Consider the following 18636-nt stretch of genomic DNA (forward strand, 5'->3'; position numbering starts at 1 on the left):
TTGAACTCTCACCAACACACACACAAACACACACAATGGAACAAGAGCCCCCACAATATCTTCCAACAAAACTCTTTGGAGCCCTCTGTACAAACATACATAGATGCACACTCCTCTCGCTGCAGAATTTGCTGACAGTTTGTGCTGGAAATCCGTTGCAGAGAGCTGCCTCACAACAAACACTAAGAATACGGTCTTAAGCTGTCTTTGTTGTGGCACAGTTTGAAGATTTGGGATGTTGGGAGTGTTACTTTTAGAGAGCCGGCACACAAAACCCACAGTCATCTTCTTCCACACGCCAGGAGAGCGGGGGAGGGAAAAGGAAGAATAATCCATTTCTGGAGCATCAGGAGGATAGAAAATATCACACTGATATAGATATCAGAAACTAATATGAATGTGTAAATGATGCCTGCAATAACTCCTCCTGATGGATTTACATATTCACATATTTTCTTTTTATTCACTGTGACAGGAAATGAGAATAGGAAGGAGAGGCGGGCTCTGTTTGTGTTTGGACACTTGAATCAGTTCCGAGAATAATTTGTAGAGATGTGAGGTGAACGGTAATTTGTTCTGCATGTCAGCTGCTGACAGCTGCTGCAGCCCTGTGGCTGACACGGGCATGGTGCCTCATCTATCATCCATAAAGCCAGCAGTGCGGCTTGAATCCCTGCCAAACTTGGTGGTCACCTGGCTGACTGGACCAAAATGAGAGTGACTGTACGCCAGGCCTCGAACGAACTGCAGCCTCAAACTACACAGCTCAAAGACTGAGCATTGTGTCATCTTTGGTCACCAGAAAGATGACGCAATGTACCGGTGGTAGCCCGCATGTGCGCTACAGCAGAGTAATGGAATGATGACAAACCCAAGCTTGTGTATGTATTTGCGTGTGTTATTTTTTCATAACACTATGGACTGTGAAGATCATACATCCAGCCACTATGACTTCATTGGTTGGTTTTAACTTCAGTTCAGAAGCCTTACATTTGGCTGTATTCTTGTACTCTGAGGTGACATACTAGATCAGATGGAGCTGAAGGGTAGTGAGGGGCTGGAAGCACCAAGTTTTCAGAGATATACGATCTATACCTATTGTTTATTCATTACCTGGCTAACAAGCTTGCTAACCATTGTATTTTCCACAGAATTAAACTTTATTAGTGGAGCTAGCTGAATGAATTTGAATCAGATAAAGGAGCTTAGAGACGGTGTGGGCTCTCTTCTCTGTGTGAGATTGAAAAACAAAAGGTGAATAACACAAACAGGGTAACTTAAGAAAAAGCCACTTTTAAGTGATAGGTTGTTAAAGACTTATGTGCACAAACACAACAGTGAGCAAGTTAACAAACCGGCAATCAGTGCAGACGTTAACATCCTCTAATTAGAGCTGACATGTAAATAATAAAACACTAGGTTTTCATTCGGGGAAATAACTGGAGAAGAGTCTTTTTACAGCAGAAAGTTACAATACTTGCGTAAAAAAAATCACCAAAAGGCAAAAACACAGGAAAGACTCAGTGCAGTGACGGAAGTATGAGATCCACCAGGCCCCACATCTCACTCAAGCTGCCCACTAAGGATGGACAATTCAAGCAAAAATACCATTTGTTACACTGGGTGACATGCAGTGAGGTTTAGCTGGTGAGGCACTGACATCAGTCAGATTTAAATGTATCAGCCAACCCTGAGGGACAGCATACTTGGACATGACGAACGTAGCTTTTCAAGCGGTTTAGACAGTTTCTTACGTTTCCAACACACACAAACAATGCTATTTTCTGACCTGGTGTTTGTAGTAGAGCTTTAATCCCGGTGTTAGTCGTCCTATATTCGTTAGTTCCCTTCTGATTGGTAATCCAGAATATTTTGCGGTTATAAATATAATATCATCAGTGTTTGTCTTTCGTTTGGAGCGGTTTAGCTTGAACGGACTGCGGCTTGACAGCGTACTTGATTTTGGAATAGCGGCTAGCTACTTCTCTGCATGGATTAACGGCAGTAGCGTAACCCTGTGTGCTCACGTACGCCCCCTTCGGTGACGCAGACTACTGTCTGCCTTCACTCACGTTTTCAATCTGCGGTTTAATAAAAACAAAAACGAATATTTGACACATAAATATTAAATGCATTAGCCTGGCCGTGGAAAGTCAGAGTGTAAATTAAAAGTGCCAGAAAACATTTTATAGAAGCCAAAGAGAGACAGAAACACAATCTGAGGGAAGGTGAGGTTGCCATGTATTTGAACAAGAAATGTGCAAATTCATCAATTTTAACTATAAAATCACAGACATTATTGGAACTTAAAGGGAAAGGGATTTAAAGCACAAACCGAGGATCTATTATCTAAATATCTTACTATTCATGATGAAAAATTAGGCTCCCCTCACTGCGCCTCCCTGAAAAGGAATTATTTTATGATGATGTAAATAGTTCCCACACTTATGTGCCTTGATGTAGGAGACTTATGGAACACAAGCCTCTGTAGTTTTCTTCTGTTCTGAATCTCACCACGCCACACCTGTTCTGGTAGCAGGTGAGCTATATTTGCTTTAACTATTTGATGCAAATATCCAAAAAGAAAGTTTTTAACACTGTACAATTATTCTTAACATAATCAAAAGGTAGGTATATAATTCCTCTCACCTGTGATATTATAAGGATTAAAGTGATCCATTTAAGAGACCAAAACTCTAACAGGTCATAAACCTGTTTGATCAGCGGTAAAGTTATCCTAATTAATATGAAACATAATGGAGGTTGACTTACTTTAGGAGCAAGCCCCAAGTGGACACTTACAGAATTGCAGCTTTGAGCACTGTTTTTTCATTGATCAGCTCTGGGGGCTGATGCTGTTACCAAACACTCAACCTAGAAAATCAAAGCAGTAAAAGATATTTTTGTCCAGAGAGAGGAAAATCAAACAGAGGGTGTAAGCTTGACTGATGTGTTTCTAAGCATGTGAGTGTGTTTTTAAAGGAGGAGAAGGAGGAGGAGGAGGAGGGACAGCCAGGCTGGGCTCAACAGCAATTGCTCTGTGTAGGAAGGAAAGATTACACCTACTCTCGCTGTGACTGTGATGAAATCCCACAATACCTGTCAGCACACAGAGATCCTCAATGACGTCCCACAGAGGCCAACGCATACATCTACAGACGCACACTTGAAAGTGCAGGTAGTCTGAGGACATGTTGTCACCTTCGTCATTAGCTGAGCTCATGAATATGCAGGAGTTTCAAAACTGGAGCTTCAGGGTTCAATGCTCTAACCACGTCTGAATGCTCAAAGAGGTACAAAGCCAAGAGGTGGATACTTCAAGGACACCTGTCTGCAGGAAACCAGAGATTCCACCTGAACATAAACACAGTGCATTAAAGCATTCAAGCAGATATCCAAGATACAAGTTTACCTGAACATGCAACACACTGACCTTACACAAGAAGGCTTGTTTATGACTGAAGCTACACAAAGCCAGCTTTTATTGGCCTTGTGTAGCTTAGAACTGCAAACAGCTGTCTCCTCCACAGTCTGGTGATTTGTTAACTGAATTCCTGAAGCTGAAGGACACCATTTCAGATAAAATCAGCTCAGATATCTTTCAAATGACCAGGTATGCTTCTCTGCTACATGTTGACATTAAAGTCTGAAGGTACAGTCTGACTTCAGGTTCCAGAGTGCTGAATATATCTGTATGCTAGGTATATCTGTCTTTAAGGCTGTTTAACACAGAAGACTTGATCGTTATGTCAGGACTTGACAGTGTGTTCAGCAGTTTTTCAGCCTGTGATTTACAAAAAGAGACTCCCACTGTCTGATTGCTTGAGGGCAAAACTCTCCCTCCACTTAAGTCTCCAGATGGAGAACTGGACTCCACAACATTATCTGGGGTTCAACATCACTGTGAGACTTGTATGTAGCATCTGACTCGGCTCTATAGCCACCCATACATAATCTACCTTTACTGTCTCTTTTCACTCCTCTAAACTTGCCTTGCTTTGAATTTTATATAATATATATCACTGACATGGGGAAGTTGCATGAGTGAGGCCTTTACTCTGAATGATTCATGCATTTCTTTTTTTCCAGGTTTTTGTTATGTTGACTCAAATCCAGAGACAGGCACACTGTCAACAGTCAGGAGAAGAATTGTGAATTCTGAAAAATATACTACTTTAAACAATGCTTGCTAAGACTGAGGAAGATTTAGACTTTGGAGATTTGTTATGTGACCACATATTAAAGATATTTTTCTGGAAAATGTTAAACTGATTACGCTCAATGTATGGTCATTCTGGGTCCATGTGAGCTTGGTAATGAACATGACAAGATGAAAAATACTATCTCACTATGTACACTGTTTTTTTTTTTTTATCAGGCCACACAGATGGCTGCTAACCGCAGGTAAGCTGCAGTGCAGCAGCCTGAGAGGCCTGATGATGTCGAGATAAGCTCCAGAAATGAACCCTGAATGTGCACTGACCTTTCACCTCTTTGATCCCTGTGGTTACTCACTATTTCCCCTGTAACCATACACTCCTACTCATACAGGCACCAACACACATACTCTCTTTCTCACACACACACAAACACACAGATGGCCCCCCATGCCACAGACCTCCCCTCACCCCTGCACTCTGCCCTGCTGCCTCTATAATTAATGGACTTTGAGTCGTCTCTGGCAGAAAAATCAGGGAAATGTGCATTCATGAATATTTACAGAAACAACCATGAAAATTCCACATGAAGAAACAACAACATCTTAAAGATGTTTGTTCAAAACACATCCCACAGAAAAGGAGCACAGTGTAGCCTACTCTGTGGGTGGATATTACCATATGCATGTGTTTTTGTGTGTTGCCATCCTCACTAATTGCCTGAGACTGGTTGAGCATTTAAATACCAATTGAAAAAAAAAACAACCAGAAAAAAAAAATCTGAACTTAAATAATGACAGAATCCTTTAAAATCCTTAATACACTGAAAAAGTTGTCATATTCTAGGAGTCAGTCACTGTAAACAATTCAGTTCCAGTGAAACCTCTGGAGTGAAGCATATTATAAAGCTATAAATACATAATCATCCAATCATATTACCATGCTGTCTTAATAAATCATCATTCAGCCTTGTACTCACAGAGAAGCCAGCCCAGAAAGGACAGGAGTGACGGACTCTGGGAGATGTAGTGAGAGCCAGAGCTGCAAAGCTGACGGCCAGAATGAGACTCCCCAGGACCATCTGAGAGACTCCAAGAGCCAGCATGATCCGAGTCCGGGTCCGGTACTCCCTGAGCCGGGACAGGCTGCGGGACAACGACGCCGGGCTCAGGGACCCCGGGCCGCCGAGGCTGCTGCTGCCAACACCGCCACCGCGGGGCAGCGCGTGCACCGGCATTGTCACTGAAAGGTACAACCGACAAACACAGCAGCACCTGTGAGAGAACAACACATCCACAAAGAGCAGAGTCTGTGGGTGAGCTGCCGTGAGCTGTTTGTCTTTTAAGCGTGGTGAGAGGTCTGTGTCCGACGTGGGTGATTCCCTTCAATTAAGATGCTTTCAGTCGCTCCAATTAGACACGCGCTGCGGAGGGGGATGAGAGGAGGAAGGTGAGAGCTGAACCAGCAGGCACAAGATGCTGCCCATAACACAGAAAGACACAGAAAGAATGGTATATGTTCAAGTCCAAATGTGCGAAAAAAGTGAAAGCTCCGACAAAGAGCCCATTCCTCCAAAGTCAAAGCGCGAAAAGGGGAAATAAAGGAAAACGCATCATCCTGCCGTCAGCAAGCCTTGCACCATTGCCATGCTGTCCTGCTCGCCTCTGCGGGCTCTCCAACAACTCACAGCGAGAGATGAGAAAGGATGTTTATTAAAGAAAAAGATACGCAAGCAAGGGAGAAAAGGGAAAGAAAAACGTGGGACCAGTTGAAATCGCGCTGAAGATTCCCGTCCTAGAAATCCGCAACTGAGAGTGAGCTGCGTTACTCCTGCGTGAGGCACAAACCGTGCTTTCAGAGACGACAGCAGATCTAACAGCCAGGACAGGAGATGCACACTGCGTAGGCCTGCTGGAGATGTGCCACTCCGCGCGTCTGCATGGCGACGCGCTGCGCGGAACGGAGCGTGTTTTACTACGAGAGTGGAGGAGGGGAGGTGGGCTGCAAACCTGCGTATGATTTGTCACCGCTGCTGGTGATGTAGCATTGGATGGAAACGTGGTGAAGGACTTAATGAGGCTTATTTGTAAGAGAAGCACACATTTTTTGAGATAAGCTTCGTGTTGCAAGGCAGCTGCAGGCTGAGTCTTCTGTCATTATTTTTAATTTAATCATAATTACAAGAAGATCTCTCAGGAAGAGTCAGGGTTAAGTTCAGCTATGTTGATTCCAGTCTTCACAATCCCCTGCAAAGCCCTTGAGTCCCTGTCACCAGTCCTTTATGATCTAGGATGTGATTCATTGAGGACAGGTATAGATACACATTATGAGCTTTAAAAATCAGAAATGTTGCACAATGTTACCAAATAATTACATTATGCAGTTTTAGCATTGAGAATTTTGGCACTTTATATGAGCACAGCACCAACAGCTCCACCATCTGGCCACTGAGTGAAAGTATTTTATGTTACCTCATGGTAAACAAAGTCATTAATATCAGCAGGAGCAGTTTAGGTTTAATCTAATTTACGGTATTCATACTGCTTGGTCCGACTGTCTTTTTCGTTTTTGTCTTCATAATCCAAACAATCTTGGATTTTTGGCAACACTTTTTTCAGACGTGCTTGTGCAACTCCATCCAGCAATTTGGCATCAAGCATCATGTTGGCAACCTGACATTGTAGCCTCCACTGTAGCTCCTTTTCTTTGTCTTTTTTTAAAAACAGAAGCAGACCTTTCCCATGTCAGCCAGTTAACTCAAACTCCTTAGAAATCAATCATCCAGCAGGCACATTTTTATGATTGATCATCTGTTGGGGTTGTACGTGTTTCTGTGGTCTCTTGCATTCTCCAGCAATCAACTCATTTAAGTTTTATAAAACCATATTTAGTATTTATATTGATATTCATCAACAACATTTCTGAAGGTGGATCTTTTTCCACCATCCCATGTTGCCCATAGGAGAGAAATTCAGATGTGTTTGGGGTTGTTACTTGCGGAAACCCATTTTGCCATTTTAATAGAATAAGTAGACTTTGCATTAATGACATGAAATCACAAATGCTGAATTCCACACATCTACTTTCTTATAATCATGCCTTCTTATCTCATCATTTGGACTTTAATCTCATAAATCTGACTTTATTTCAAGACTGACTCTCAGAATTTGGAAATTCTGTCTTATGATTATTTCTTTTTTTTTTTTTTTTCTCATAGAAACGACTTACTATCTCAAAATTTTGTTTTTGTTTTAATGAATATGACTATTATCACCAAATGAATAATATAATTGATTGGTCTTTTTTCATTTTTCAGACACAAAATCATTCAATCAAAATCCTCAAATATTATTGATTAACTCACCTGTTTCTTATATTTGATTATTAATAATTTTTGGGGTTTTTTTGATGATAAAAAAGAAAATATTGTTAGAACATTTTGACTTTTTTTGTCAAGGTAATGACTTTCTCACTCCGACTTAAAATTTGGACAGTTGGATTTCATTTACATTTTTTTCCATTTAGGCCAAATCTCATTGTTTTTTATGTTTACCCTGGCAGAATGGTTCTTTCAATACCCTTTTACTACGGTGCTGAAGGATTTTAAAATGCATTGTGAGAACAGAAGTAGTACCAGCCTGCTGCTGGCATCACACAGCTTTCACTTAAGAAATGCAAATAAAGTAGTTAAATAATAATGATCATTAAAATGTTCTGACAGGGCTGGGACTGTCTGGTTCAGGGCCTGTCTGGCCTCCTCCAACCCTCCTGCTCATGAGTGATGGACACAAGATGAAAGCAATTTATTCAAACAGAGATTTTTCTTTCTCAGTGCTACATTTAAATAACATTTGGAGGTTCAAAGAGGTTAAAGTCTTAATATACAGGTAGGAAACTCAAGTATGAAAGAATTCCCCTTTTTTTACTTTTTAAAATTTTATTACCTGTGGGCTTGCAAGTCATCCTGGGACCTCTCAGTGGAAGACTAGTTATCTCCATCCTCTTTGAAAATACATTATCTTCATCAGTAGTATCAGGATCGTTTCTGAAATTTTGAAACTACATTTTAATCTCTGTGAATTGTTTCATGTTTTGCAAGAGAACCAAAATAAAGAATAAAGAATAACTAAACAACTATCCTTTAATCCTTGCGTTTTTTCTACTCTTCTCTCATCAAGGTGATTTTTACAACATGAAGACTGTCAGTGTCATCAGGGCGTAAAACTAATCACACAGAACCACCGAGGTGTTATGAGTCCACTTTAATTATCAGCTAATATGGATGTAACTCAGTATTTCAGTATTATTTGCAGCTCACCTGCTCCCCCTAGCTGTAATACATGATTCACAACTTACTGATCTAAAATAAGTTTGTGTGAGTAGATCGTTTAGGAAAAAGACCAAGAAAAACAGCTTGAGAAAGAAAAAACAAAACCTTCTCACACCCTTTACTTTAAAAATGATTTTATTTATTAATACAGTGGTATACTTAAAATTGTGTTGCAGAAAAAAAAGTCAGCCACACGTGAAGAGCTAATATCCAATTAAAGCCGTGTTATATCTAAAAAAAAAAAAAGAAAATGGTACTGGTGTGCCATACATAATATATTGTCTATTAGTACAAAAATACATTTAAGGGCACACAATACAGCATCCAGTATCACAAATCAGTGAGGGGGACACTTTGAGAGCACACCCTTTCAAAAGAACATGTTTTAAATGTGTTTCAGCCTGCGCGCATCCCTCGTCCTTAAAGCGCCATAAAAAGACCTTTTTTTTGTGACTTCAACATGATGTGAATTTATCGGTAGAAAAGGTGTGATGTATTAATGTCAGGTTACAAGTTCCCCAGGCTTGAGGGTATATCCAGAATACAAAGATAACCACGGTCACTTTCTTCCACTTTTTAAAACATGTTTTCTCTAAGTTTTATACAAAAAAGAAAGACATACAAAAAGTTCATTTACAAACAAAAGAAACAAGGCAATATGCTAGCTTTATTTACAGCTGCTTCTTTTCTCGGTTTTCTTTTTAAGTAATGCATAGCAGATAAAAGAAGAGCATACCTTTGTTATCCTTTATCAACTGTTACTGTGTGCTAAACCCAAGTTCATTTATACAGTGGGTTCACAAAGAAATGGCAAAACAATGACATTATACCATAATTTATCATAACTTATTTTATCTTTGTAATGAAAAGTGAATAATCTGCAGATAAGGCATCACTGCTTATTTGTGTTTGAGTGCAAGACTGCACCAAAAGAGCAAGAGAGGGAGAGGAAGAGGAGAGATATGTGAGGAAGAAACTGAGCACCTGAGTAAAGAACATGCATAGATCTCCCTCAGGCTGGAAGGAGAGTCTCAGTAAGAAAGTAAGCTACAAGATATCACTTCTGGAAAAAAGGAAGAATAAAAAGGAAGGAATGGAAGAAGAACGTTTCTAAAAGTGTGCTGCTTGGGTTCATATCCAGCTTCTGACTCCTTCAAAGGGTTCCTGCAAACATGATCACCTTGTGTCTTTCTCAAGCCTTCATTAAAATGTGGAAAACATGTTTGTTTCAAGTCACTTGAACTTCAAATTAACAAGATGTTGACTGGTGGTTGACTTCATGAGTTCAGTTTTTAGTAGATCTTCTCTATACTACTATATATACACTGTATGCATATATAGCATAAATATACCCACACATATTTTTGAAGCCTTCTACGCTGCCTCAAAGGCCATCCAACCATCTATATTCATGTAAAAACAACATTTAACATTGCCTTATGATATATAGTGTCGATCCTTAGTGGCATGGGGCGTTGCATGCATTATTGGTTTCATTTCACGTCACAACTTCTACATGAGGGGGAAGAGTTCAAAGAACAGCTTGTAACCTTCATCAATGTCTCGCCTTCATCCGTGGGTGCAGTAAACAGCACTGACTGGGTCTTCATACTCCACAATGTGGCGTGTACATGTGTTCGGAGTGCATCTGTGTGTGTGTGTGTGTGTGTGTGTGTGTGTGTGTGTGTGTGTGTGTGTGTGTGTGTGTGTGTGTGTGTGTCTGTGTGTGTGTGCGTGCGTGTGTGTGTGTCCATCATCTTCATTTCAACCTGACATAATTCCACATTCAGTAACACCTGCTGCTCTGTCTTAAAAGTGGTCAATGAGCACAGAGACACAGTTGGCTCCCACCAGGTAGTTGGGGTCTCCAGGGAGAGACTTGTTCTGCCAGCTTTTTGGGTCACCTGCAGACAGACAGACGGGGAGGGGGTTAGTGAGTGAGAACAGCTGTTTTTTATTACCAGACTTCGAGCTTTTTTGCATTTCAACACCATCCAACACCTTCTTGACATTGTAAAGTGTACTGTACAACACATAAATGAACTACTCGTAATTCCAAAGCAGCCCCAACAACAGGAGTTGATTGTTGTTTGTTTTTTAAAGCTATATTGTCGAGTATCACATGGTTTTTATGGCTTTTATCCAAGCATAATCACGCAACAGGCCAGTAAAACCAATGTTATATTTTTATTGAATGTCCCCGGCCTCTTGTTGACTGCAAATTAGACCTCAAGTCACTGGGAGGTCTGAATATAATTGCAATTATAAACATCGAGATCTGAGCCAAGAGGGGCAATGTGGTCATCAATCATACAACTAGCAGAGCCAGAGCAACAGAGGTCCATGGTCTATGGCTAAGTGATCACGTGGCAGCATAAATACAGCCTCCTGTCAATCCGCAGCCAAACACTCAGAGACAATTACCTTCTGTTGTAACGGTTCATTTTTTCAAACCCGACACTTACTATCTTTGTTAACATTTCATGTCTAAGCATAAGCAAATCAACATCTGCTTAGAACCTTAATTTAATGTCCAAATATTGATGGTTATTCAAAAGTGAGCCTAATAATACAAAGACAAGGCTGCAGCAGAGACAATGATTGTGATGACATCACTCATGAGCTTCAGTTGGCCAAGAGGAAGTCATCACGCACAGGTAGAGGTAAACACTGTGGCCTTGAGTCTAACACGATCTACCCTGAGGCTTGAGTCCCTTTTAGAGGAGCCACATTACAACAAAACTTGAACAAGGACACTTTTTCAGCTTGGCGCTTCGGGGGCTTTTTGCATGAGCAAGCAAGTGATGCTGCCTCAAGGTAAACCCAAAACAAGCCACTGCCAGGCAGCCTTCAAATGCTTCCTTTTAGCCTTCAACATTTATCTTGTTCTTTCACACAAACAGTCCAAAAAGTGCTGTTTAATGTCAGTCTAAGAATAAATTGAAGCCCCTGTTTTCCCTGAGGTCTGTTCTTTACAGGTGTATATTTCCCTCAGTCTTCAGAGCAGAGGGAGATTATTCAGACTGGTTACAAAGACAAAAAATCTGTTTATTACATCTCTCAAGGAGGTTGTGTTTTTGGGAGAGTTTGTCTGTTTGTCTGTGAACAACATAACCCAAAAAGTAATGAATGGATCTTGATGACATTTTTAGGAAACGTTCAAAATGGGATAAGGAAGAAGTGATTAAATATTGGTGGTGATCCGGATCACCATCTGGATCCAGCACTTTTTTAAAGGATTCTGTATCATTGTGAGATAGGGTCGTTTCATTTATATGTGTATATAACTTCACAATAAATGGTCGGATTGCTTTGCAAAACAATACAAGACAAGGTCACGATAATATCTGACGGATGTGAAACTATGATCCAGATCCTGGCAATATTCTGGATACTAAAATAGAGAATATGAAATATGTACTGGGTCATCATAATTTTCAACACTGTCAGGTAACAAATTATTGTACAAACTTGCAGCTAACACCAAACTGTAGCAGACAGTTGTTAGGAGTATAACAATAAAGTGTTGCGTGACAATCACAATATGCTTGGCGGAGGTCTGCGCTCTCTGAGTGCTTTTCTAGTTTGGCTTTTTAAATATGTTTGACATAAGACAGGGTAAAAATGGTTCAGACATTTCTCATTACATATCTCCTGATGTGTTTATCCTAAATAAAAACTTGAGGAGCTTTCAAAATTCAGTGTTGCTTGATTTTTGGAACCAACTTTTTTTTACATGCTGTAAGTTACCTGGTATACGAGTAAACAGAGCACAAATCTAAACAAGATCAGGAGCCCTCTTATCAAACCATAGCACTACAGCTCCAGTAGAGGTCAGAAAGTCCTCTAAAACCTCTTTGGCAAAGCCTCAAACAACTCAATGATTAGTTTCATTTTGTTTTCAACTCAAATTCCTTTCTACAAAAGCAGAAATCAGCTCTTTCACAGTGTTTAACTGCACCACAGTGATCTAGTTTCAAAGTATGACTTAATGTAATCACCTTCACAACACAGAAGACAAGTAACACAATACAGCAAACTATGTGTAGGAGTAAAAGGAGAGGCAGAGAAGCAGAGTTAGAGGAAAACCACAGAGGGGAAAGGAGGCGGAGGCCAGAGAGTGGCCTTGCTTTACAATAAGAGGATTACAACACAGCCTGATAATCCTCCCACAATTCAGCCGGACAACGGAGTGAGCTCCCTACTCATTCAGCCCTGCAAGTCTCATCCTTAAAATGAGGCTAATTAACTGCTAATCCTGACCACTGCCAAAATTACCACTGTCTTTGAAGAGGGGGTGTGAGAAAGATCGCTTCAAGAAAAGCAGCTTCTTTCTCAGATTTAAAAAAAAATCTTGGCAGGAGTTCAAATTCAGAGTAAGATTTTTCTATTATGTTAGATTTTTGCACAGTTAGAATAAAGAGCAGACAATCCAATAACATTTTCCCTAAGATTTGATTTCTATTGACGAAATAAGTGCAGTGTTCTCTCTTTATCTCATTTGTGCCCTAAATCCAGTGCAGCTGAGATTTTACAAACACTATCCCCTAGTGTCTGTTTGTGGCTGTACTTTGACATTTTTTAAAGGATCTGTTCTTTTATAGTTTGCTGTTATTACTTTCTGTCGTTCCTCTAAAAATTACATCTCAAATACAGAAATCAGTGTTTAGTTTCCTGGACCAAGAAAGTACAAATGGTGACTAAATTATTAATAACTGGATCATCTGCAGCCAGAGGGAGCTTTGCAAGTTTCATCTATCATCCTCTTTGAAGAGGCCAAACTTAACAAAATACTGGTCGAGCGTTAAGGACACTTCTTCAAGACATACAGGGCATTTAGGGAGACAAAAGATAGTTTAGAGAGTAATATTTTGACATGCTAGCAAGCTGTCACTTTCTGCAGGATGGTAGCAAACATCGTTGGTTAGGACAGCGTTCCACTCTGCAGGAGCAGCTTCAATAAAAAGCTGTTCTTCAGGTCAGGATTTGGGTGGCTATGTGAGAAAATTTATAGAGCAGAGCAGCATGCACTACAAGTCTATGTCATGAAATTAAAGAGTTGAGCAGCCAAGCATCTGGTGCATGGATGTTAGATGAAATCAGAAAAACTCATTAAAAGTGATTTAGAGGTGAAAATAAAGAAATACAAACTGCAATTAAAGCGTGTCAGAAAGATGAGGAGAAATTTTGATTTACACACCAAGTAAAAACAAAAACAGTGATACAGTGAGTGAATGTGAGAGTTAACCAAACAAATGATGAAAATGAACCAATCAAAACCATAATCATGAAAAAAGACAGGTTTCTCCCCCAGAGTGATTCTCTCGCAAATGGTGGTCACACATCTGTAAATGTAAATTTTTTTCAATTGATTTTTTTTTAATTAGGAGCAATCAAACTAGGGGAAAGATCTGATTAAAAGTGACCCACAACCCTCAAATTTTCACACAGCCAGCCCAAACGACCCCAGAAGAACAGAGAGCACAGCATACCCGACGAGGAGTCGGAGGATTTTAGAGCAAAAGACCAACCATCAGGGGTCATAGACGCACAGTGAGGTAAGCGCAGCTCCACAGGCTTCAAAAACTTGAGGCCATGAGGTCCACACATCACCAGAGGGCTGAGCAGAGTCTCCCCTGCAACACAAAACAAAATAGAGAGCAGCAAATATTCAGTTTCTATGCCAGTTATATGACAGTTTATTTTATGACAGTAATTTTGCAGAGTCAGTGATTAATCAAGCTACGAGCTAAAACAAAATTATCATCAAGCATGATACCTTCCTGAAATCTGGTAAACTAAAGAGGGATTATCAGCCTACGTCATCATAAAGATGCGCCCTAAATTCAACCTGTTATCAGCAAAAAATGTATGGTTGTTCTGTGGTCAGTTTTTAGAAACGATACAATACAACATAGGCATTATCTATCAAGTTTTTACCTTTGCAGAGCAACCGGTGTTTTGGAGTTAATAGCCACCATGCTAACTGGTGACTTTCAGCCGACAGTATCAGTGATTAACAGCCGAGAGCCACCAGTTAACAGGGTCACACTTTACACTGAAACACCAGTGATGTCTGTGGGCAAATAATTAACTCTGGACATAGTTTTCTGGTTCTTTAATTATGAACCTGGTCTCAGACTCAGCAGTTTGTGTGCTTTTTTGGTCTGGGAGGGTTTCTGATTTATTGAAACACATTTACGTCCTGGTATGTTACAGTCTGGTAAGTGTCCACGGATAATGCAGTCATGAGCACAGAGTGACAGTTGTGTGCTTAAATTGCTCTCTGGGTACACACCAGATTTCTCAGCTAAAAACGTCTGTCCACCTAATATCTGTACACCTGCTGAGCTCTTCTATCCACTCACTGCTATTTCATAAACCTGGGAGCGGTTTACCGTCCGTCACAGTGATGATATTTAGTTTAAAAATGTGTTTTTTGGTGGTTAACTCCGCCACGTCCGTTGACAAACCTTTATACTCCGCAATGCTTCTGCACCCAAGTTGCGTGCATCCAGCACTGTTAATAAACAAATAATCTCTCTAAATGAGAATCCAACTTTAATAAGTTACCTTTCTCCTTGTCGAGTGGTGGCAGGATGCTGTTGTCCCTGCAGACCTTGAAGTAGATCTCTTGCTCCACACCCTCAGGAATGGCTCCCTGTGGAATAATGATGCTGACGCCCGTCTCAATAGAGCTCAGCACGCCACCATTAGCATTGAAGATACCTCGAGCTGTTGCAACCACTGTGTGGCCCTCATCTTCATCCTCGTCATCATCCAGGGCACTGGGGCTAGAAGACAGATACCAAAACTGTCACACTTACATGCTCTTCACAAAACTTTAGATTTGTCGCAGTCTGAGTGTGATTTGTGTTTTTTTTTTTTTTTTACCTCACTGGGATGGCCTTGGGGACAGCGTTAATGTTATTGTGCTGGTGTTTAGAGCGGTTGTCCATGGTGCGTGTGAAAGTGTCCACACCGCTGTCGTGGTCTGTGTTTTGGGGCTGTGGGGGGATCACAGACTTCACTGGGCTGGAGCTACGGCCCTGTTGCAAACATCAGAAGGTTTGGTGTTATTAGCCCAATCAAACAAAGGCTATGGAAATTTCTCCCGTTAGAAGTTCTGGAAATGTTTCTGTTAGAATGTGCAACCAGAAACATCAAATCTACTAACCTTGGGAGCAACGTCCACCTTGTCATTGGGAAGAAGGTTGTGGTTGAATTTAGGACTGTCAAACATGCGCGCAAAAGGCTTGGCAGACGTTGTGTAAGGTTTGGGTGCATAGCGGTTGTAGCTGGATGCTGGTGGAGCCCCAGCGCTAGTTTTCGGAGGCTGTTCACTTGTGCCGTTAACTGGAGACTTCTCAGGGAAACTCTTGTGAGGCAGGAAGTTGGTCTGGACAGTGTCTTCTCGTGCAGGAGGCTTGGCTGTGGGAGAAACACGGAGGTCAGTCAAAGTTGCCCACAGTGTTTTACACTGAGTTTTCATGTGCACAGATGTATATTCCCTTGATCACACTGGAAGAATAACCGTTACCTTCAGGTGCAGGTTTGGGCAGTGTAGCTGGTGGCAGAGAAGGTGTCACCTGGGGAACTGGTTCATACTTTTTCTCCACTGGGGCTGGTTTGTCTAGCGACTCCGTCCTATACCACGAGACAAAAAATAAAAATCAGTTCTGAGATTCACACCAGAAGCAACCAAGGTGCACACACAAAAACAGCAGATAAATGTTACCTGGGGTAATTGTGGGTTGTTTGTGCTTGTGGCTGCGGTTTGTTGGGACCAGCTTGGAGCTTGTCAAAGTAAGATAGCTGTTTCCTGTAGTAGTCCTCATCCTCATCGGGGTCGTAGTGGTTGGAGCGCACAATGTCATCAGCTACATTAGACACAGGTTTCTGGGGCCCTGGAGCTCTGTGAGAAAACAGTCAAGATGGTGAGAGCTGAGCTTGAGAATCAGAGGGCATAAAAATTAACTGCCAAACACAAATTGTTGATACTTTATCAAAAAGGGATGATCTGAGGCTAAAAGCAAAGTCTTACCTAAAAGTCTTCTCTTGATCCAGGTTGCTAAGGGAATTTGCTTTAGGGATGACTCCTCCTGATTTCAATGGCAAATCTGCTGCCTGTAGAGGTAAATAAACCTTGTTAGGAGGGTAAAATGTGTAAATTTCTCCTTCATATTTAATTTATTGAGGAGATAAGAACACCATTACAAGATTAATGTACTGTATAAGTAGACAAAGTACTTGCCCTATTCCCTGATGACTCTGCTGCATCTCTGGCTCGATCCACAGACACGGAGCGTTTGTTCTCAAACATTTTGACCCTGGTCAGGACTGATTGCGGCCTCATGGCCGGGTCATCCTCGCTTGGCTCATTTCTGGCTGGAACAGGCTTTGGAGCATCCGCAGGAGAAGGTGAGGGAGCCTCTTTGGGAGGTGGTGTGGGGCTGGTTTCGGAGTTCACAGGAATATGGTCATACTGCTGAGGTTTGTAGCTCTTCTGTGGCTGTGTTGGTCCCTGGTTATAGGTAGGCCGCTGAGCAGCAGGGTCGGGGGAGCGGGCAGCCGCGGGGTACGTGTTCTGATGAGAATCCTGGTTATAGTGCATGTCAGATCCTGGAGCAGGAGGTGGGGGGTCATCATAGCGGACAGGCCCTGGACCTGTTGGTTTACCGTAGCGAGGTCGCCCATCAAATCCATGTGGAGGCGGGGGCTCGTCATAGCGGAGAGGAGGGGTGTACTGGGAGTCGGGGCCGTCACCATATGGCAGTCTGGGATCGTAGCTCTGGGAGTTGGCAGTAGAGAGTGGTTGGCTGTAAGGGTTCCACTGTTGCTGGTCGTAGTGAGGCACGCTGTTCTCGAAGGGCGGGTTAGAGTCATAGTTTCGGTACTTTGGTTCAGCATAACCACCTCCGCTGCTGACTCCACTGCTGCTGACATCATACCGACTGGGTGGATGGTCGTAATCTCTGTATGGCTGCTCAGGGTGGTATCCCTGCTGGGGGTTGTAGGCCACAGGCTTCATGCTGTGTCCAATCCTTCCCGTGTTTTCTGTGCTGTATGGATCCTTCTGAAACATCTACCAAACAAATAAAAAAGAACAAAGAACAAGGTTAACGGCTATACAAACATAAAACCTGTGATACTAAAGACTGGACATACAAAAATCAGTTAAAGCTTGGAAAAGGAGAATATTAAAACAGGTTTGTGAAATTAATTGCAGAGAAGAAACGAGAAGAAAGACCTGAAATAGAGAAACTGAGAGGGAGGAGTTACTGGTCAGATAATATAAAAGTTGTAACAGAAAAAACAGCACAGCCAAACACCCACTGCAGCTTAAAGGAAACACAATATACCACTGTAACTTGAAATTTAACACTAAAATTAAATTAATAAAGAACAACAGAGTTGATAAAAATGTACAACAACACAGCGGGAGGCATTTGTCTTGTTTATAGGCCAAATCAAAGTATTGTTACAAGAATATTTATGTCAACTACATGTGGACCATCAGTTCATAACTTTAGAGTTATTTTTGGTTGTCCATGCTGTAGCTACAAGGGAAAATGTCTCCCATTGTCTTGTTGTTATAAAAGCAACTTAAACATCAAAAAATGTTTTACTTTACAAGCACATACTTATTTTACAGAAAAAAAGAGAAAACAAATTTGTAATCATATTTGAGAAGAAACCATTAACTGTCCATCCAAATCTGAAGAACTGATCTGTTTAAGTAGCCTGACTTCATTTAGAAGGCAGGGCAGCATCTAAATGATAACAGGTGGAAAATTAATGGCTGCTTTTACAAGAAAGTGTTCAATTCTTCTGCACAAATAAATAATAATGAAAAAAAAATCAATAAACAGATTTAGGTCGAGAGGTTAACAGAGAATGAGGCAAACATGTACAGCCATGCAAAGAAGATAAGCAACAGTGAGAGGTGCAGTGTTTCCTCAGCTCCTCTACATGAAGGCATCCCATCACAGCCACTACATCCAAGCTCACTGTTGTTTACCAGCATTTGTTCACACCGTAGCACACACACAAGCATACACACACACACACACACACACACACGCACACACGCACACACACACGCACACATCTCTGTCTCCTCTGGGCAGCACTGTGGTCAGCAGACAT

General features: G+C 41.3%; 2 protein-coding genes across 15 annotated transcripts in view; both read right to left on the minus strand.

Annotated features, from left to right (window-relative positions):
- Positions 1-6122, minus strand: part of fam189a1 (family with sequence similarity 189 member A1) — a 103708-nt gene extending 97586 nt beyond the window's left edge. The window contains exon 1 of one of the 3 annotated variants that reach the window (XM_074666852.1): positions 5137-6122. In XM_074666852.1, the coding sequence (XP_074522953.1) occupies positions 5137-5394 (258 nt within the window). In that variant the 5' untranslated portion in view covers positions 5395-6122. Of the gene's footprint in view, positions 1-1789; positions 2024-5136 lie in introns of those variants that run through there. The other 2 variants (XM_074666853.1, XM_074666854.1) reach the window with 2 other exon arrangements.
- A 2482-nt stretch (positions 6123-8604) lies between these two features.
- The window catches only part of tjp1a (tight junction protein 1a), a 104359-nt gene continuing 94327 nt past the window's right edge, over positions 8605-18636 (minus strand). For 7 of the 12 annotated variants that reach the window (XM_074666659.1, XM_074666657.1, XM_074666662.1 and 4 more), the window contains 9 exons: positions 16738-17572; positions 16532-16610; positions 16226-16402; positions 16028-16134; positions 15665-15918; positions 15382-15536; positions 15061-15281; positions 13980-14123; positions 8605-10391 (listed from right to left, as the gene is read on the minus strand). In XM_074666659.1, coding sequence (XP_074522760.1) covers positions 10297-10391; positions 13980-14123; positions 15061-15281; positions 15382-15536; positions 15665-15918; positions 16028-16134; positions 16226-16402; positions 16532-16610; positions 16738-17572 — 2067 coding nt within the window. In that variant the 3' untranslated portion in view covers positions 8605-10296. The remainder of the gene's footprint in view (positions 10392-13979; positions 14124-15060; positions 15282-15381; positions 15537-15664; positions 15919-16027; positions 16135-16225; positions 16403-16531; positions 16611-16737; positions 17573-18636) is intronic. The other 5 variants (XM_074666666.1, XM_074666667.1, XM_074666660.1 and 2 more) reach the window with 2 other exon arrangements.

The sequence above is a fragment of the Halichoeres trimaculatus genome, unplaced genomic scaffold (assembly GCF_033239565.1).
Source record: "Halichoeres trimaculatus isolate MK-OKI-2021-1 unplaced genomic scaffold, fHalTri1.1 fHalTri1_scaffold_3, whole genome shotgun sequence".
In the NCBI taxonomy this organism is placed as follows: domain Eukaryota; kingdom Metazoa; phylum Chordata; class Actinopteri; order Labriformes; family Labridae; genus Halichoeres; species Halichoeres trimaculatus.